Source organism: Ananas comosus, linkage group 20, assembly GCF_001540865.1.
Source record: "Ananas comosus cultivar F153 linkage group 20, ASM154086v1, whole genome shotgun sequence".
NCBI lineage: Eukaryota > Viridiplantae > Streptophyta > Magnoliopsida > Poales > Bromeliaceae > Ananas > Ananas comosus.
The window spans coordinates 9,683,901-9,706,969 of record NC_033640.1 but is presented as its reverse complement, the minus strand read 5'-3'; the positions used below and the strand labels follow the sequence as shown (position 1 = coordinate 9,706,969).

The 23,069-nt window shown below is 33.3% G+C and overlaps 1 protein-coding gene across 1 annotated transcript; it reads left to right on the top strand.

Moving 5' to 3' along the window:
- Positions 8,062-10,596, top strand: LOC109725420 (myb-related protein 306-like). Its single transcript, XM_020254609.1, has 3 exons — positions 8,062-8,418; positions 8,864-8,993; positions 9,750-10,596. Exons 1-3 carry the CDS (start codon positions 8,286-8,288, stop codon positions 10,432-10,434), a joined length of 948 nt encoding a protein of 315 aa, XP_020110198.1. The 5' UTR covers positions 8,062-8,285; the 3' UTR covers positions 10,435-10,596.

The following is a 23,069-nucleotide window of genomic DNA, read 5'->3' as shown; positions in this document are numbered from 1 at the left end:
TAGAGATAATGATAAGTTAATTTTCAATTTGCACAATCTAATCGTTGTATCACTATCATTATAAATCAAATTGGTTCGAGGATAAAGGGTTAATAGTTAATATAATTAATTACTTAGGTTGAAGTTTCTAGTTATTTGAGGGTTCTTATCAAAGAATGTTGCATGTGTATATTGCACCATCATTCTCAAATAAATTATCAAAGAAACTCTGTAAATCACCAAAAAAATTAAAATTTTATCAACTTTTATTTTAATAGCTAGGACAACTATCGATATTGTAAATATATATTTGTGAGTCTGTTTTCTACTACGTACATTAATTTTTTGAGTGATACGGTGTAAGAGATAACTCTAGTAAATTCATTTGTTTTGTGTATGTCACCTATCATTTTTATATATCGTTCATATCCAAGAGTAGGACTACTATACTTTTATGAGTATAAAACCCATCGTACTCATAAATTGAGTTTGATGATGGAACTTCCGAATCGACGATCTACTCTATTAAATATGATCTAGAGTATTTGAAACTTCTAAAAAATAAATTTCATAATTTTTCGAAATCATAATAAAGTCCATCAAGTGAGAATAAAATGAATGGTCAAAATCGAACGACGTCCAAAAATGGATGATCGGATCCTTCAATTTACGATCGGAGTTATTGATCTTTATAGCGAATAGAATTTTCTATAAAAAATTCAATCGATTCTGATTCTTTTACACTGCTAAACTAGAAAGTATCCCATACCGGCCGTTAAAAATTATCAATTTTGTAACCTTTTGATCGTAAGATAAATGATGTCGAAAAATTATAAAATTTAATTTCTAGAAGTTTTAAATGCTCTAGATAACGTTTAACGATATGAATCGTCGATTCGGAAGCTCTATCATAAAAAACGACTTATGAGTACGAGGGCGATCGTACTCATAAGAGTATAGTAGTCAGACTCCATATCCAATATGCACGTGAGGGAGTGCTAGCTCCATTAATTTTAAAGAAATTAAACCTATGTGCTCTTACATTTCACATATTGAAGGTTATAACTAAAACTCACTTTTTCCCCCTTGAAAACACTTTTAATTATTTTACTCATTCATAAAACTTTGTCCACACTCCACAAACTTCAGGATGATTGGAGACAATAGAGTGCAAGAGTTTAATTGATACCTGCAAAAAAGAAGAAAGGCCAACTCATTGATATGTATCTCCTTTGTTGTCTATCTCAATTTGGTAAAAATTAACCTAGCTACATATCTAGTATTGTTGTACTTTTTCAACATAATTTGCATATGTTTACTTATGTACTGATGTAGACAATTTTAAATATTGGACACTTGGTGCAATTTGTAGAAAAGGTAGTTTATTTTAAGGGCGCATTTAGTTTGCGTTATGGAATTACCGGTTAGTTGAACCAGATTACTACTGATATTGTATTACCGCGTTTGATTTAATACAGTAGTATAATACTAGATTACAGAATATATAAAATTACTATATTTGATTCAGTTTATAAAATTCAATAATTCTGATTTGCAATAAAGTGTTGTAATTCTGACAGTAAAGATGGAGAGAAAGAGAGAGAGCGAAAATAAAAATGATGTATTGAAAGGATTTGGGGAGGAGAGGCTGGAGAGGTAAACTTATAATTTTGTATAACATGCAAAATTGTATGCTATCAATATATAATATGAAATACCCACCCTTCTGCTCGGTAATATTTTCGAAAAAAAAATTTGCACCATTTTTGGTGATTTTGTGGTGATTTTAATCCCGCTAAGATAACCTAAACTAAATGCACCCAAGGGTAAATTGGTAATTATAATAAGATAAATATTGCTGGTACATATCCAAGGGCTCATAGGGCTCGCGTCTTATTACAATTATTTTTTTTAAATACTAGAAATTTAAAGAGTTTCAAATTCTAACTTTTTGGATGTACTAGTAATATTTTATTTTATAATAATTAGAGAGAACTAAGAAGAAGTACCTGTCAACATCAGTGTAAGTAAACAGTTGTAAAATTTTTTAAGTAGGCAAAAAATTCTTCAACTTTTAGTAATCCAACGAACCTCTGAGTGCCTTTATTTACAGTAGAAATTCTAATCAGAATCATTTGTTTTTTCTACTATAAGAATTACTAATATATTTTTTAACAACTTTATTATTGTAAATAATATTTTTTTAGTGGGATCAAATAGGCGCTTAGCTATGTTTCTTTCGCCAATAAACAAGAGTTATATTTAAAAAGAAGAAAATGAAGGAAAAACACCTAATATATGTGCCATTAATGATAGGCCATGCATGATTGAAGAATCATAAGAGTGGTGGGGTCAGGGTGTCTACTGTTTGATTACTCCAATGTTTTTAAAACTATTTATTTTCCTGAATTGAAAAGGATGGCCCAACACAATTACTCAATTGGAGTGGTCACCTTTTCCTTCTAGAAAGGAAAAGGTTTTTTTTTTTCGCATATTACTCCCTAAAGTTTAGTAAATTACATGTTAGCCCATTGGTAGATATGCTAGAATCACAAAGCTAGAACTTTTTTTTTTATTATTGCATAGTTACCCTTAGAAACTCTGAGTTTTATAAAGGCAAAGCATTATGTTAACTTTGTGGTTAACTTAGCATAACTTTATTAATTGTTCAAAGACTAATATGCATAAAAAAATAAAATATTTTTATTTTTTAGGGAAAAAAATAGTAAGTTAATTACATGGTAATGAACTTATCTACATACAGGTGGTTGGTATATATCCGATGTCCCAAGTTCGAATCCTATTTGATTCACATTTTCAGCTAAGTTTATTTCTAAATGAAATAAATGAAGCGGGTAGCGTGCTACCTATCTCTCAAAAAAAAAAAGATTGATATCCCCCAGTTTGAAGGTTAACATGCATTTGAAGATAGGCCGTGCATTTTATGACGGTTTCGGAAGATTTATATGTAAATAACTATATTTTTAAGGACTAATATGCGAAAATAAAATGCAAAAAAGGGGTCAAATCCCTGGGGGTCATACTAAGAACAAAAATTAAACCATTGTGGCAAAAAGTTGTCTAATTAATCCACAGCTGAGTCTGAACATCTCCTGCCTCTCTTTCTGAAAGCAATAAAATGACAAGGATCTTTCAAAATCTTTTGAAGGGCATTTTCACACTTTAAAACCCCATAAGGAAAAACAAGACAATTGTTAGGTAAGTTGCTTTGACACTTGTCTCATCTCTTTAATAAGATGATGACTCTACCTTTCCTCATAACCTCTTTGAGGAAAATGACTTGCCTCAACTTCAATATAGAAACCTATTTAGTCAACTGTATATTTTGTTGAATCAATCTCATGATGAATTCCCACACATGCTAAAAAAACCAAACAAGAGAACAAAATTTTAACAGGGATGTGTGAAACAACCGTTGTATGCATGTACTCTAAAAACCTAAGCTATTAGAGAACTGTATCTATATATTTTTACACTACAACAGAATTAGATTATAGGGACACATGTTTGGGACACTTTTGAGTAAGTGTCTCATTTATGCTAAAACTTAAAAAAATATCTGCTAATGCCTAAATATAAAGCCCAATCCAACCAAAAATAAAAGATTACTCTACTCAACCCACCACACCCAGTCCATTTGGCCCGATTACAAACAGAAAAGAAAAAAAAAAGAAAAATCAATTGCCATCTTTTCTTCTCTCTTCACTCAATCCACTGAAATTCTAGACGAAGAGCCTTTCCTGTCGTCCTCCTCCGCTACCGCAGCTAACGAGATAAAGTTTCGGCGGTTGCTAAATGCTTAAATAAGTGTTCGTAAATTAGCAGCACTCTTTTAGGTTATAGCGACACTCTTTAACTGTCACTATATACCTAGCGACCCCACATATAGCAACACTTTTTAAAAGTGTCGTTAATTTTAGCTAGCAGCACTTTTTTGACATGTACCTATATTTAAAAGTGTCGCTATAGACCGTTTTTGTTGTAGTGTTATATTTAATACTCCCCCTCACGTCTGGACTCGAGACTGGACTTGATTTAAATAAAAGAAAATTAATAATGCTAAAAGTCTGGCGTAACTCAAACTCAGGGTTTTCCGCTTTGAAACCATGTAAAATAATCGTTGTACTAGATCTAAAAACTTAATTAAGCTATTAGAGAACGATGTCTATATATTTTTATATTTAATAGGATGTGGTCCCTAGCTAGTACTGTGTAAACTGTTTGTTCCGCTGTTCACATTTGTTAGAAGTGTCTCGATTTTAGGAGTCGGAGGATTTTCTAGATCTATTCTTTTTTTATCAACCATTTTAGATAAGCTGGTATTAATACTAATCACAGTAGTTTTTGATATATATTATAGAAATTATTCCTAATCTTATTATGAATATTTCTTATCCTATTAGGATTTTAGTCAAATCAGAACTATTTCCAATCTTAGACTGAAATTAATTTTAGTTTAATTATGGTAAATATTGGCTCTTCTCTGATGGATTTGTACGTGTGTGCAATAGGGTGTAGCATATTGTAGGAGAGAGAGGACTGTGTGTATTTCGGGGCTAGGATTTTTTGATACATCGCATACTTTTGTACTTCACTTTGGTTATAATTATAGTCTCCGCTTCATTTTCATTCACGGAGATTGAGTCAAAAAATGTGACAATTAAGTAGTTATTTTGGTCGATTGTACGTGTAGGGTTTTCTTTTGTATCAAAACCCGTGCATGGTATATATGCATTTACATTTTTTTGTAAGAGATCAAGCTCTTGACTCCTTAAAAAAATATGTAAATTTGCTTTCGCAAACAACTACAATATAGTGTTTACACTTCGCTGGAGACGAACATTACACTTTTTAGTGTTTCTCTTCAAAGCACACCTTTTACTTTTGCGAAAATTTTGTGGCCTTTGAATCAGTACGAAACCACTAACCAAACAAAAAACTTTTTGGCCCCGATTCATGCAAAAGCAGCGCGAGTAGGGGGACCAAACAAGCCCTAGTAAATGAGTGGACCATCTTGCATTCTCATCTACAAATAGAAGAGGGCCTCTAGTGTAATATATATATATATATATATATATATATATATATACATAAAATATCAGTGTATATATCAACTTGTAGCTTCACCACTATGTGATTATATATGCTCAGTATATGAATGCATGGCTATTGAATTGTTGTGAGCTGGATATACACCTATATATAATTAATACTGAATATGCATGTTTGGGTTAATGATTTATACATTTCTAATACTAGTTTATTCTAGAGCTAACTAATTGATCATATCACACGACTCTAAATGTCCACTCACAGGTGCTAATCACACAATTTAATTACAAAAGTTATAAAATTTTAGCGAAGTGTGAAATGGTTCCTAAATTTGAAGACAAGTGGCGACGGTAACAGCTATCGCATTACTAATGACAAACGCATGTTGAAGTTGACCATAATTAATTAATACACTGATCGAAATTGACCAGATTCATTATATACGATATGTGACTAAAATTCGTACCCATCGCGATAGTTAATAGATATGCATGTTACCCTATTTTCAACTGTAGGTCTCGAATTCAAATCGCGCTTCGAATGAAAATTTAGATAGATGCGTGTGCGAGTGTACAAAGATTTAAAAACAAAAAAAAAAAAAAAAAGAAGCACAGGTCACAACCACAAAACAGTGCAACAAATGCTGAGAGGGGGGCCAGGAGTGCACAACAAAATAAATACCATTCCATGTTGGTTTGACAAAAAGCAATCCGATCAACATCATACAGCAATGGAGTGATCGGCACACACACTGTCATAGGATGTGCCGCAGCTACTGCATAGTGCATGCACCCACAGAGGATCCCCGTATGGTGGACTCACACGTTGTCTCCTTTTCATGCAGTGATTTTGAGTGAGTAATAATTAATTGCATGCAGTAATAAACCGAAGAGTAGTACAAGGTAAAAATGTATGGGGACCTTCCCCCTTCCCGAAACCATTAGATCGATCGATCATTTTGATATAGATAAAGATTTCTTTTTCTTTTTCTTTTTCTTTTTTTTTTTTTCTGTTGTATATGTCTGAAATTCTTATTAAGAACTGTTTGGTTGGATATAGTTAGACTTCGTTTGATATTGCCGGGAGATTGCGTTACGTGCGGTGAGAAAATACGTTCGAAAAATACCATATTTGTTTCCGTACGTAATATTGCGTTCCGCATATCGCGATGAGTCGGTTACGATATATTTTTTGCGGTCCCACTGGAGAACGCAGAACCATATCCCTATATGCTTTTTCCACAACTCCGTTTTATCTAATAGCGTTAGATAGGCCTCAATACCAAACTAGTTAAGCCTTAGAAAAATAGTATAGTTGGAAGTACATATAGTTGTAAATATTACAGTCATAATTATATCTAGTCTGTTTGATTTTATGCAGTTGCAACTGCTCCAGTTATATTTATTTTGTTTGGTAGTCTGCAGTTGAGATTTGTATTTGTAAGTTCTGTCAATTTTTAGATAGAAATATGAGATTATTTTTTCTGAGCATAACGTAATCATGTTTTAATTATTAATTAAGACTTTTATATCTATATATAATTTATATATTATAAAATTATGTATGAATTTAATAAATTCTAAATGCATATATATTATAGATTTGGTCAAAATAAAAATTAAGATATTATTAAACCAACAGACTGAAAAAAAAAAAAACGCGTATGAAAAAAATTTATTGATCCTAACAGACATTATTAATTAAACTCTATCAGATTTCATGAATAGATATTTTTGAAAAAAAATAAAAAAAAGAAGCTTATAAAAAAAATCACACTCTGTTTATTTTTTTAATGGGTTAGCTGACTTCGGCCCAACAGCAACAGTTGGTACTGCAGCCAAATTTGACTGTAGTACCAACTGCTGAAGTTTGGCCTTCTCGTACAGATGCAATTGCAATAGTTGGGCTTAACTATACGAAACCAAACAAAAATTTTATAGATGCATGCATTTTCAATTACAGTGCAGCTAGAAATGCATGCAACCAAATAGCCCCTTAGAGATTTTACTTAATTTAACGATAATTTTGTTACATATTTTATATGAGGTTACAACAAGTTTGGCATGGTAATTTAACAATCATCTAAAATGTTTGCACCAAAGGCCCATTCGATATTGAGACTCGATCATCTTATGCGAGTAAAATAAACTGGAGTTATAGCCAAAGCATGTTAAGACATGTTTCTTCCTATTTCCATGAATTTATATAAAATATACCATAACTAATTAATTGCAATACGTGAAAACTTTATACTACATAAGGGAATAAATTAACAAGATATTTTTTTGGTCGAAGTGTCACCGCATGTACCATAATCTTTTCGCAATCTCAACCTAATATAATTTACGATCGTAGCAATTAAAGTGGAAAACGAAAAATAATAATAATATTTTTTTCTATGAAAAGCACAAAATTTTTTTTTGGAAAAATTTGGGCCCGTAAATATTGCGTAGGGTTTTCCAGTACATTTACCCAGAGGTAACAAACAAGCTTCTTTGGTAACTGTCGAAGCTAGAGTTTCAGTGTCTAGAGAGAATATTAAAGACCCAAAGGTCAAAAGACTCAAAACTCTCTCTCTCTCTCTCTCTCTCTCTCCTTGGAACACTAACTACTACACTGCTAATACCAGTGGTTTTTTTGGTGAGCTCAAGAGGCCCTCATGGAGGATTGATCTCTCTCTCTCCAACATTCAATGCACACAGTTGAGAGAGAGAGGGAGAGAGAGAGAGAGAGAGAGAAAAGCTACACTTGCACAGTAACACATCCTCCACACAAGCTGACTTTTTGGAGAGCACCCCCTGAGAGGAGTAGTAAATGCACCTTGCTGTCTCTTTGGACTCACTCTCCTCACTCAAAAACCAATTAATCCACACCCCACCCCACCCCCTCATGTGTTAATGTTATAATCAATAATTAGTCTTTGCCTCTCTCTGAGTCAATGGTCACTCTCTCTCTCTCTCTCTCTCTCTCTCTCTCTATAAATATATATACCCCTCTTTAGTACTCCTCCATGTGTATCTCCTTATTTTGTGTATGTATATGTGTATATAAATAGAAGGGGCAAACTGAGGATTACACCCTTGTCTTGTGCCTCTTTCTAAGGAGAAGGAAAGAATAAGAACAAGGGTCATCTAACTACTACACTACTATATCTGCTCTCTACTATTTTCTACAGAGAGAGAGAGAGAGAGAGAGGAGAGGGTGAGGTAGTAGTAATAAGAAGTAAATAAAAGATGGGGAGGCCTCCATGTTGTGATAAGATAGGGGTGAAGAAAGGGCCTTGGACTCCAGAAGAGGATCTCATGTTGGTCTCTTACATCCAAGAGCATGGCCCTGGGAATTGGAGAGCTGTTCCTACCAACACTGGTAACTCAAATCTCTCTCTCTCCCTCTCTCTCTCTCTCTCTCTAACTTTCTCACTAGAACCAAAAAGATCTATTTGAAGTACTGCTTTCAACGAAACTATGAAGGTGTTGTAGTTTTCTAACAATTTTTTTGGCTGGAAAATTATTTTCCGCTCCTTTAGTTTCCAGAAAACTTAGTTTTCTTCAGAAAGTTTTTTTTTTCCCTAAATTATAATAAAAAGTAATATTTTTTGTTCTTCGAGTTTTCTTATCCTGGAGAACCAAAGGGTTAAATTAAGCAAGAGCACCAAATTGATTTTCTACTTCTGTAGAGTTTAGAATTTCATTATGAAGTTTCATTTTTTTCTATTTGTCGAATATTTAACTAATTACTTGCTTGTACCTCTTGATATAATTAATTTGGTTACTAAATTGGTAACTTTTTGGGGTGGGGGGGGTGTTCTTAGGGCTAATGAGATGTAGCAAGAGTTGTAGGCTAAGATGGACAAATTATCTAAGGCCAGGGATCAGGCGTGGCAACTTCACAGATCAAGAGGAGAAGCTTATAATCCATCTCCAAGCTCTCCTAGGCAATAGGTAATTATTAATTATAACTTATTTTTCCCTTATATATAGATCCTAAAAGGTATTTAATTGGTTCCTCAGAAAATTATAGAAAACTGAAAAAAGAAAAAAGAAAAAGTTTTCATGAAAAACACCTTTTCCACAGTTTTTGTTTTCCGGATGAAAAATCTGAAATCTGGATAAAAGTTTTCCATGATCAAAAATTACTTTTTGTGGTAATTAAATAGACAGATTTTTTTTTTTTTTTTTTGAGTCAGAAGCTATTTTCTATAGGAATTTTTCTAAAAAATCAAACATGCACCCTTCTAAGATAGATCTCAAAAGCACAATTATCTTATTAGTTAATTATTCTATGATTACCAGATAAATTACACATAACAATTGTTTGATCTAGCTAATTGAGAGTTAATCAACCAATTTAGTCTATATATATCAGTTTTGATCTGATCTCAAGTTTGTTCCTGAATTTTCGAATTCAATAATTTAGTCCAAAGTTTTGACCCTAATTATAGTTTACACAAGAAATTTTGGTTTAATAATTTAATCCTTAAAATTTAATTCTTGCTTCAATTTCTCTCTCAAATTAAGCTTTTAACTTTTAACAAAACTAAGTATAATAACAGTACATATTGCACATTTGACATGCATTTTTTGACTTATTGTAATAAGAATCAATTTTAGGAATTATTTGACTAACTAAGTTTGTGACTAATCAAATAATCATAAAAGTTGCATCTTATATTGAAAAATTTGAATGTACATATGTAGGTGGGCGGCCATAGCTTCTTATCTCCCCGAGAGAACAGACAACGACATCAAGAACTACTGGAACACGCATCTAAAGAAGAAGCTCATGAAAAAGCCGCACAACAGGGGCGATGACGACGGCGACAGTGCTCGGAAAAGCCTCGGCTTTTCGCGCGAGCAAAATTCGAAAGGACAGTGGGAAAAACGGCTCCAAACCGATATTCATATGGCTAGACGTGCCCTCCGCGAGGCTTTGTCACTCGAAAAGCCAAATAGCTCTCTCAATGAGCTCAAGCCACAAAACTGCTTTCCCAAGAAGCCAATTTGCGCAACAAGCTATGCGTCTAGCACGGAGAACATAGCTCGATTGCTCGAAGGTTGGGTCAGGAACCCACCAAAGAAGGACGCAGTTCGGTTCGAGTCGGGTTTGAGCCAAAATTCGGTGATTGGTAGTAAGGCGGTTCGGTCCGGGTCCGAATCGAGCGAATGTTCGGATAGCGTGGCTAATCGATTCGACTCGCTGCTTGATTTGGGCTCACCGATGCGGGAGGGGTCGGATTCGAGCCCGGTCGGAGGCGAGTACAAACCACCTCATGCGCCATTTTCACTATTCGATGAGACTTGGCTATTTGATGAGAGTGTGGGGCAAGGTGTGGGGGAAATTATTATGGACATGAATTTAGGGGATCCTTCTAACTTGTTCTAAACTAATGGAGTGTAGTTAAATTTTTTTTCCCCCTTTTTAACTCTTTTGATTTAGGGCATGAATGAATATAGATATAATTTAGCAAATAGATGGATGATCTAGGAGAGCCTTGAGTGACTTAATTGTAAATTTTCATGATCTAAGTACTATGATATTGTTGTATATGTTATTTACCTTACAGTTATGAGAATATATATTTATATATATATAATACAATCCAATTGCAAGGTTTATTTGCTCTTCTTATACGTATTTGTTTATATATATATATATATATATATATATATATATATATAGTTGATCTAGGATACTTTTACATGTATTGTCCCCATGTTGCTATCACGTTTTTAGCCATTGGATCTACTTTTTGAATACAAATAGCCCTTGGATCAAACACTATTCCACCTAACACCACCTACCACCACCTACCACCATCATCTCAACCTCACATCTCTCCATCCAAGGGCTAAAAACACACAAGTATCACTTGGGTGATACTTGTAAAAGTATTCTAGCCCTACTCTATATATATATATATATATAATCCGGCTACTATGCTATTAATAGCACGAAGCACTTGGTGCTACCAAGTTATCCGCCGTTAGATCTACCATTTTGATCATTTTTACCCGTTAGATCATACTATTCAACCAACCACCCACTCAACCTCAGGAGGCCCACATCATCCTAACCGCACATCTCTTATTCCAATGGCCAAAAACTTGGTAGCACCAATGACTTTGTGCTATTAATAGCATAGTAGCCTAGTTCTATATATGAGTCCGGCTACTATGCTATTAATAGCACGAAGCACTTGGTGCTACCAAGTTTTCCGCCGTTAGATCTACCCTTTTGATCATTTTCACCCGTTAGATCATACTATTCAACCAACCACCCACTCAACCTCAGGAGGCCCACATCATCCTAACTGCACATCTCTTATTCCAATGGCCAAAAACTTGGTAGCACCAATGACTTTGTGCTATTAATAGCATAGTAGCCTCCGGCTACTATACTATTAATAGCACGAAGCATTTGGTGCTACCAAATTTTCCGCCGTTAGATCTACCCTTTTGATCATTTTCACCCGTTAGATCATACTATTCAACCAACCACCCACTCAACTTCAGAAGGCCCACATCATCCTAACCGCACATCTCTTATTCCAATGGCCAAAAAACTTGGTAGCACCAATGACTTTGTGCTATTAATAGCATAGTAGCCTAGTTCTATATATGAGTCCAGCTACTATGCTATTAATAGCACGAAGCACTTGGTGCTACCAAGTTTTCCGCCGTTTGGATAAAAAATTGTATAGTTGGAATAATTGCGGTTCCTCTTAGGGTTGAGTAGTAACCCTAGGATTGAGTGGTTCTCACAGAGTAATAGCATTAAACTAAAGATTAGAAATGATTAAATAGGTTGATCTAAGCACTAAAAAATCGGAAGTACCAGATCCTCTATACTTTCGATAGTCTAATAGCTAGCTCCAATCTATAACCCCCCAAAAAAAAGAGTGAGAAAAAAATTTAAAAAAAATGAGACAATGTACTTATCAAAAATGTGGTCCTACAGGTATGGCTCCAGGATTAGCTAAAAACAAAGAAGGAACTGGAAACCTCCAAAAGAAAATCTATACAAGTAGAAATGGATTTGATTGGATGTGCATAGATGATCAAGTGTGAATGACAAGGCCCAAAAGTCAAAATTGAATATAAAATATTAAATTATTATTTTCCTAATCTCATATATATCACAGCACAGGGTCCTAAGTTTGAATTTTATTGAGCTCTTAGTCTTATAAACTTTCCCCATTTAATTTCAATCTGCGTCCTAAATCCATGAAAAAGTTTTGAACTCAAACATGTGGTGAATTGCGGATACCAAAAGGATTGGTCTTAAAATCTCTGCTAGTGTATATATATACTTCGTAATAATCACTGTTTAAAAAAAAAAAACTGGGAATAATTATATATATACACACTAGCGGAGCTTCAGTATTATAGTCTCGTTTTCGATTTTAGGATGTTCAAATCAACAATCCATACCATTAAAAATAATCTAAATATAAAATTCTTAGAAATAAAATTTTAATTTTTTTTAATATCGTTTACTTAATAAGTAAATCATATCAAAATAGGTTTGATTTTTTCAAAATTTGAATAAATTTAGATTCTTCTACATTGTTAAACTGCAAACTCGCTATACAACTGATTGAAAATTGACAATTTGAAATGATTTGATCATAAAGTAAACTATGTTGAAAAAATATATTTTTTTTCTTTAAATTTAAATATCTTAGATCAGTTTTAATCATATGGATTGTTGATTTGAATATTTTAATGTTGAAAATGAGGCCCAATACTCATAAGAGTATAGTAGCCTTACTCTCTCTCTCTCTCTCTCTCTCTCTATATATATATATATAAATACTCTGGTGTTATTCTCATAAGATAATTGTAATTTGTGTCTATATATATATCTTAAACTCAGCTAAATAAAAAAAAAATCTCTAGCTCTACAAATTTCTCTTTATTTTGTGCATACATATATCTAAATATAACTATTTATTTCTACATCTTAAAATAATCACATATTAAATTGTATATAAACATGATATTATGTAAACATATAAACTTATAGATTTATACTTTTGTAATTAAGTATATATATATATATATATATTATAAATTTATTTATATATATATATATATATATATAGTATATATATATATATATTTTCAGGATGTGACTGAAATCACTATCGTTTCAGGTTGCGGTTTCGACTCGCCGACAGCTTCGCGGTGCCGATCATTTGGAAAAGAAAATTATGGAGGAAAAATGAATGTCTGTGGGTATAGGGAGGGCTCGGGCGACAGGCCCGAACCCGTAGCCCACCACTGACATTCGCAAGGGGTGCGGAGGGCGAAGCCCCCCGCGGTACGGATCGGATCCAAAACGCGTTATGAGTTTTCCTTTTTCGTTTTTTGCCTAGAGACGTGTGATTGTGTGGTCGGTTGTATCAGAAGAACATTGTATTTCCTTTTTCGTCCATAGTGAAGCTCTCTCCTCACTCGCCGTGGCTTTTTCCCTGCAAGGTTTTCCACGTAAATCTGTGTCTTTTATTTCTGCTTGTGGTTTGATTGTTTTTTTTGTGTTCGTCATTTCGTTTTCGTTGTGCGTTTGGCATAACATATATATATTCCAATTGAGGACAATCATTTGAAAGGTTTTTTTTTTTTTTTTTTTTTTTTTTAAATCAAGGATGGCCTAAGGACAAATCATTAAATTGCATTAATTAGAGAATTAGTGTGATCGATATAATCGTGTGGTCCTCGCTTCACACACTAATATTTAGAATGTTATTAACAAAGTAACAGTTCGCATATATAGTTCGCGCCAATAATATGAGTTTGCCAACAAATCAACCTGACTCATCACCACATGCTTTGAACCCTCTTAATTCCATGCAAATGACGTGATTCAATGTACATTAATTCCACACACGATCACATTGCGGTTGACGTGTACATGTAATTTAGTCTATTGTTTTTATTTTTTCTTAAATAGTCCGTAGACTTTTCTAGATTAATCAATTAAAGGCACTCTTAATTAATTCCATTTGAAGGCGACTCAACTTTGAATTCGATATAATAGTTGTAAGAATTTTATATATGAATAGTTATATATTAAATAATCGATAAAAAGTGAAAAATTATACATAATAATGTGCTAAGGTCTGAATAATTATATATATATATATATATATTATATATGTTGCATTCTTAGATTTACATGGTTTGGATACTTGTGGCTCTTACAAATATAACAGATTATTAAAGAAGATTATGATAACGTGGTACGATGATATTGGGGCAGTCAAAAGAAACGGACCCAAGCGGCGATGCTTAGCACATGAGTTCAGATGGTTAGTGCATTTAAGTAGTCGGACTCGTGAAGTGCAAGTCAGGTTGCGTGGGATTGGATGAATTTTCGAGCGGTGCGGGTTAAAACACATGGCTTGGATTAGTGGGTTCGTGTAATCATATAAGAATTTAAAGAAAAAACAACTCAATGCAATGCTTAGAGAGTAAAAAGATTTAAGTTAAAAGAGAAGTTGATTCGTTCGCATGTGAAAGGAGGAGATTATTAAGGCTTTGCAAATGAAGCCAAATCTAATACGCTTAGGTTTTTAGATTGAATGAGTTTTATGAAATATATCACATTCTTAGGCTCATGTGGGCATAGGCTGTGCCCACATATAACACCCTAATAAAAGCAGCTTAATTATAGAAGAATGATCTTATCACTAAAATTGCCTGTAATTTGGTTATTAATGCTCTTAGGCACCTTAGTTGCATCCTAATAATTTGTACACACTAGTAGGTGGTCTTGTAATTAATTAACTAATTAACTATCATGAGTTTGATGATTTTAAGGGTTTTTGTGAGGCATGGATAAGTTTTGAATGTATATATGAATCATTTTAAGGAAGTGAGAAGAAAAGAAAACTATATATGCATGCATGGTAGTGTCACATTATCTTGTATATATGAATATGAATATTTATATAGCTGTTGTGGATTTCTGTTTTAATGTATTATCTCTTTGTCTAGTGATATCTGGTAAACATGCATGCATGGATGGGTAGGCTATAAATGCCTCTCATGTGAAGTGTTTTGAAGTTTCCTTTTTCTATGTTTCTGCTAGCTAGCTATTTGGTCTTGCTACTCTTGAGTAAAAGAACAAAAATATCATAGATCAGAATTGAATCCTCATTCTAGAGATTTACACCACAAATTTTGAGATGGTAGCTCCACATTTTAATATGCCCTGTGACACTTATAAGAAGTGGATGTATATAAGGAGTAGATGGTATGTCAATGTAATTGGTTTTTTGGATAGTGTCTAAGACTCATTTATATTTTGATTTCTATAAATCTATTTGTTAGGGTTTTCATAAATATGGCCCAATTAATCATATTCAAATCTGAATTTACTATAAATAAAGGTCAATCTTTACAGATATAGAACTACTTAACATAGTATATTTTATTTTTTTTCCATCTATTTAAGAATTCTAATCAAATTTGGATAGAAAGCTGATCTAAATTATATAAAGGGGTACTAGTCCTGAAGAATTACCATCTGTTCGATACCAAACGGGATAGTGCCTAAGACGGAAGGAGAAACCAATAAATTATCTAAGTTCGATTGACTACGTTTATATCGCAATTGGACTTCTTGCTACAGCATATTGATAAAAAAAAATATCTTCTCTTTAGCATTATGTGAGTTATATTGTATTCTGTTTATAATTTTGAATATTGATGTATATTAGTTTCATTATTTTTACATGCCAACATCAATCTATCACTATAGACTATCGAAGACGTACTATGGAAGTTGCCATATATAGCATTACCTTTTTCCTACTATACCATGCATAATCTCCGTAGTTTTTTTTTTTTTTTTTGAGAGATAAATAGCACGCTAGCCGCTTCGTTTATTTCATTCAGAAATAAATTTTTGCCGGAAATGTGAATCAACTAGGATTCGAACTTAGATCTCGAGTACCAACCATTAAATCTTTTGCCACTTACTCTAGGGACGGTCGGTAATCTCCGCAGTTGTTAAAGCTAAGAAAACACAAAGGACTCCTCATAGTCTCAATAGTCTCATGCACATGAACATATAATAGTCTCAATAGTCTCATGCACATGAACATATAATAGGCTCAATAGTCTCATGCACATGAACATGTAAGATCTAGAGAGAGAGAGAGAGAGAGAGAGAGAGAGAGCGGGGGGAGGAAATGCATAAATAAAGGAAATATATAAATGCAATGCTCCCTACTTCACATGTGGATAGACCCATTCATTCGTGGAACCAGGAATAAAAAAAAGAGAAACTAAATGCATGATGGAACCCTTCCTTAGCTGTTCGAGCTAAAAAAAAAAACAAAAAAACAAAAAAGACAAAAGAAGTTATACAGCTGGAATGGATAGTGCATTTTTCGTTTTTGCCCTAGAGACGTGTGATTGTGGTCGGTTGTAATCAGAAGAACATTGTATTTCCTTTTTCGTTCCATAGTGAAGCTCTCTCCTCACTCGCCCGTGGCTTTTTCCCTGCAAAGGGTTTTCCACGTAAATCTGTGTCTCTTTATTTTCTGCTTGTGGTTTGATTGTTTTTTTGTGTTCGTCATTTCGTTTTCGTTTGTGCGTTTGGCGTAACATATATATATATCCAAATTGAGGACAATCATTTGAAAGGTTTTGTTTTAAAAAAAAAAAAAAAAAATTCAAGGATGGCCTAAGGACAAATCATTAAATTTGCATTAATTAGAGAATTAGTGTGATCGATATAATCGTGTGGTCCTCGCTTCACCACACGAATAATATTTAGAATGTTATTAACGAAGTAACAGTTCGCATATATAGTTCGCGCAATAAATATGAGTTTGCCAACAAATCAACCTGACTCATCACTACATGCTTTGAACCCCTCTTAATTCCATGCAAATGACGTGATTCAATGTACATTAATTCCACACGAATCACATTGGGTTGACGTGTACATGTAATTTAGTCTATTGTTTTTATTTTTTCTTAAATAGTCCGTAGACTTTTCTAGATTAATCCAATTAAAGGCACTCTAATTAATTCCATTTGAAGGCGACTCAACTTTGAATTCGATATAATAGTTGGTAAGAATTTTATATATGAATAGTTATATATTAAATAATCGATAAAAAAGTGAAAAATTTATACATAATAATGTGCTAAGGATTCTGAATAATTATATATATGTTACATTCTTAGATTTACATGGGTTTGGATACTTGTGGCTCTTACAAATATAACAGATTATTAAAGAAGAGTTATGATAACGTGGTACGATGATTGGGGCAGTCAAAAGAAACGGACCCAAGCGGTGATGCTTAGACACATGAGTTCAGATGGTTAGTGCATTTAAGTAGTCGGACTCGTGAAGTGCAAGTCAGGTGCATGGGATTGGATGAATTTTCGAGCGGTGCGGGTTAAAACATGTGGCCTTGGATTAGTGGGTTCGTGGTAACTCATATAAAGAATTTAAAGAAAAAAGCAACTCAATGCAATGCTTAGAGAGTAAACAAGATTTAAGTTAAAAGAGAAGTTGATTCGTTCGCATGTGAAAGGAGGAGATTATTAAGGCTTTGCAAATGAAGCCAAATCTAATACGCTTAGGTTTTTAGATTGAATGAGTTTTATGAAATATATCACATTCTTAGGCTCATGTGGGCATAGGCTGTGCCCACATATAACACCCTAATAAAAGCAGCTTAATTATAGAAGAATGATCTTATTACTAAAATTGCCTGTAATTTGGTTATTAATGCTCTTAGGCACCTTAGCTGCATCCTAATAATTTGTACACACTAGTAGGTGGTCTTGTAATTAATTAACTAATTAACTATCATGAGTTTGATGATTTTAAGGGTTTTTGTGAGGCATGGATAAGTTTTGAATGTATATATGAATCATTTTAAGGAAGTGAGAAGAAAAGAAAACTATATATGCATGCATGGTAGTGTCACATTATCTTGTATATATGAATATGAATATTTATATAGCTGTTGTGGATTTCTGTTTTAATGTATTATCTCTTTGTCTAGTGATATCTGGTAAACATGCATGCATGGATGGGTAGGCTATAAATGCCTCTCATGTGAAGTGTTTTGAAGTTTCCTTTTTCTATGTTTCTGCTAGCTAGCTATTTGGTCTTGCTACTCTTGAGTAAAAGAACAAAAATATCATAGATCAGAATTGAATCCTCATTCTAGAGATTTACACCACAAATTTTGAGATGGTAGCTCCACATTTTAATATGCCCTGTGACACTTATAAGAAGTGGATGTATATAAGGAGTAGATGGTATGTCAATGTAATTGGTTTTTTGGATAGTGTCTAAGACTCATTTATATTTTGATTTCTATAAATCTATTTGTTAGGGTTTTCATAAATATGGCCCAATTAATCATATTCAAATCTGAATTTACTATAAATAAAGGTCAATCTTTACAGATATAGAACTACTTAACATAGTATATTTTATTTTTTTTCCATCTATTTAAGAATTCTAATCAAATTTGGATAGAAAGCTGATCTAAATTATATAAAGGGGTACTAGTCCTGAAGAATTACCATCTGTTCGATACCAAACGGGATAGTGCCTAAGACGGAAGGAGAAACCAATAAATTATCTAAGTTCGATTGACGACGTTTATATCGCAATTGGACTTCTTGCTACAGCATATTGATAAAAAAAAATATCTTCTCTTTAGCATTATGTGAGTTATATTGTATTCTGTTTATAATTTTGAATATTGATGTATATTAGTTTCATTATTTTTACATGCCAACATCAATCTATCACTATAGACTATCGAAGACGTACTATGGAAGTTGCCATATATAGCATTACCTTTTTCCTACTATACCATGCATAATCTCCGTAGTTTTTTTTTTTTTTTTTTTTTTNATTTCTTTAACCAGTGAATAGGAGCATACTCTAGATCGGAATCGTAGGGAAGTACTACTTGATCATTTCTACCAATTTCAAGTCCTTATTATGATTCGTTTTATGAGGAAATACCTCTTTTTTGATACCTTACATTATCTCCATTACTAATCCTTTGTGTACCTTGGTGTTCCTAACCGTCCACTGACTTTTGATTGATCCCCGGTATAGTAATACATACGAGACAGTAGTAGAAACTCCATACAGTTGATCTTTTGTTTGCGCCCGCTTCAAGATATGATGACTAATCAAAAAATCTTAATCTTGGGGTAAGCAGTTTACACTGCTTGTGTTTACTTCAACTTTATTCTTGTACATAGGGAATGAGATTTTTTCTTCTTACTACAAATTTATAAGCTGTTTAGTTTCACTCATATAACTATCTGGTTTAACTCATCAACCCGAATGCTGAATAAAAAAAAAAAAAAAAAAAAAAAATCTCTTCCTCACTTGTGTAGATTAATATTAACTTACTTATAAATATATTAAATATTAATTATATAATGATTCAGTCCACTAATAATTTATTAGGACACAAATGATCATACTTAATATATTTAAACTCAATTATTATTTTATACTTTTGGGTGGTAAATCAACTCTGCTACTAAATATAATGATTCAGCCGACTAATATTAATAATTTTTTGAGCCCAAATAACAGACCCAAAATGTATAGACTCAGTTATTATATAGTACTCGAGCCTTGTGATCTTCTATACGCACTTATAATTCTTTTTCCGTCTATTATGCTACTATTCAAATAAAAATGAACGAAATTACTCTGAAGTTTTGGTCATTTGTAGCCCACTACCTAAATTTTCGAAAATTTCAATTTCATTTTTATTATTAAACCTTTTAATTACTTTGCGGTCTAATAACCTAATTATTACCGTGAGATGTACACATGCACTCACAAAGTACAAGCAATAATTTCTCCGAGCCATATTCAAATGAATTAAAAAAGTAGATTAAAAAATCGAAATTTAAAAAAAAAATGGTGGTTATTTTCAAATGATTCAAACGTTGGGTTTGTAATTTCTCACGTATTTTTTACGTAGAATATTTTATATACGTTGGTAATTAAGAATTTTGCCTAAACCAATTACTCGCGAACTACGATTAAGTCACGTTGGAGACACAAGCATGTGCACCTTATCATCTCATTGTGATATATATATATATATATGGACCATGCTACTATATGCATGTTGTTATCCAATATCTAATCGGATAAATTATCGAATGAACCATGACCACCATGTCAGCCGTAGACCGCCCACTATGATCAATCACATCCATTAGCTTCAATCTTTTCTTTTGGGGTGGGTCAAGATCAATACTAATGGATCCTATTCTCCAAAAGAAAGTGTTAGGACAAAAGCGAAAAAAATTTAGTTTGTCGGGCATAAAAATATAAAAAAAAAATTGAGAAAAAAAAAAAAAAAAACACATGATGTTTACGTGGTTCGGCTACTAACCTACATCCACGGTCGAAGATGGAACAAAACTTTATCACTGTCGAAACATAATGCAAAATTGATATGCCTCTCAAAAAACCCAAATCCAAAATGTACCCGATGTGTATAATAATGTACGGCCGAATTACCAATACCACGTCCATTTAGGAGTAGAGTGTCAACGGGTTGGATTCGGGTTTATTAACAAAGCCCAAGTTTAAAAGCCTAAGCCCAAGCCCAAGCCTAAGTCCAAAGTCTAAAAACCAGCCCAAGCCCAAACCTATACTTAAAAATTTTAGGCAGCCCAAGCCCAAGCCCAAGCCTAAGCCCAAGCCCAAAAATTTTTAAGTANTACAAATTCAAATATAACATCAATATATATATATATATATATATATATAATACAAAATAAATTCGGGATCGGGTTGGGTTCGGGTTCGGGTTCGGGTTCCGGTCAGGTACAATCAAAATTCATATCCGAATCCATATCCGGCGGATTTCTACTTTTTATATCCATATCCGAATCCATATCCATATTCATCGGATATATCCGTTTCATTCAGGTTCGGGTTCGGATTCAGATAAAATTTCGGGTATCCATACCCATTGACATCCCTATTTAGGAGTCTTCACGGCTCGACTTTGTGACCAACGCTTGCTCGATCGGCTCTCTCTATTTGAAGCACCGCAAGAGCCTACGCATCTAGCCGTAGCTTAATTAATTTGATGTGGCCTCTAACGCATCGGCACCGCTCAAGCTCTCTCTCTCTTCAATGATGAAGCCTCCAAATCGATGATCTGTATCGTTGACAATGATTTATACCACTTGAAATATGTAGAAACTAAATTCCATGCTTTTATGATATTGTTCTCTTGTCCATCAAATAGACACAAAAATGAAAGGCTGAAAATGAATATTCTCTCTAAAAAGTGGTGATAGAAATTTTGTAATCAAGATCAATAGTATAGATCTTATTCTAAATAGTTTAAAGAATTTTCTAACTAAAATTTAATTGATTTGGATATCTTTACACCGTTAAACGAGAAAACACCTCATATCGACCATTAAAATTGTAAATTTTGAAACTCTTTGATCAGTAGGTTAATAACGTTGAAAAATTTTGAAATTTGATTTCAAGATACTTAAAGTTGTGTAGATCATATTCAATGATACCGATTATCGATTTGAAGGCTTTATCATAAAAACCAAATGGATGACAATAGAGTTCGTTCGCTACTGATAACATTTCAGCTCAACTCTATATATAGTATATGTCATCCTCCCTAATTAAATTAGAATTTTGAGAAACAATTAGGGCTAGAAATTTAACCCAATCCTATGAAGCCAACGAGTTCTATCAATAGCATTAAAGACCTGGACAACTAATCGCGCGGTCTAGACCCACCAAAGTATCCTAATCTGTGTCTGATAGAATTTAACATATTCCAAACTAGTTTCGGGTCCGAATCGATTTGGGTCTAAGAATTTGAGACATATTTAACAGAAAGTAAGGCGGCTGTTGATTCGGAAGCAAGTTCTCATGACCGTAATCTTATTTTTGCTGCAGGTGCAAGAAGAATTAATGCTCACACAATGCGCCAGAGACAGAGGTTGAAGCGGCGGCATTGGAAGCTTCGAACAAAGCAACGCGGAGGAAAATAGTGGAAAAGGTTACTTTTGAAAAAGAAAAAAAAAGACGACTTCGAACCTCTTCGAGGTTTTTGAAAATCTTTTTTTAAAAAAAAAAAAATAGCACGCTACCGTTTCATTCATTTAAAGAATGAACTCAGCTGCATGAGGCAACCAGATCTCAAGAGAAAAAAAAAGAAAAATAGTTAAAGCGAAAACGATCCCACAACTTCCTAAGAGAATGAATCTTGGACAACAGGTATCCCAAAGAATGTTTTGATTTCTAAAAAGTTGGATGGTGAGTTTAGCTTGTTAGAAGGATGGAAAAAAAGTGCAAAAGTGATACTATTAGTGTGGTTTTTTTTTTTTTTTTTTTTTTTTTTTTTTTTTGAGAAATAGATAGCATGCTACACGCTTTGTTTATTTCTTTTCAGAAATAAACTTAACTTGAAATGTGAATCAACTAAGATTCGAACTTGAGATCTCGGATACCAACCACTAAACCCTTTACCACTTGCGCTAGTGCTAGGGACGGTCGGTAAAGTGATACTATTAGTTAGTATGGAATCTTTGTAGTAGTGCGTGAACTCTATTCTATGAGGTTAACTCTAAAATGCAGGTTACGGACCGTCCCTAGTATAAATAGTAAAGAGTGTAATAGTTGGTACCTAAGGTTCTGAGCTCGAAAGCTAGTTGCTTTATATTTAATTTTTTGAAAAAGAAATAAAGCAGATATGATGTTACCTTTCTCTCAAAGAAAAAAAAAAAAAACTTTTGGAAGTGTAGGTTTCTTCTACTTGTAACTTCCGTTTGGGCTTTGTTGTGAAGTTGTAGGCCCGAAAGATAATTGAGAATTTGATGGGCCGTTAATGGGCCCAAATTGGGATGTAATCGAAGCCCAGCTAAAGAGCAAGCGCGGAAACCGGAGCAAAGTCGGCAAACAAGTTAATCCTATTTTAGTAATATGACAGCTAAAAAGTATTTATT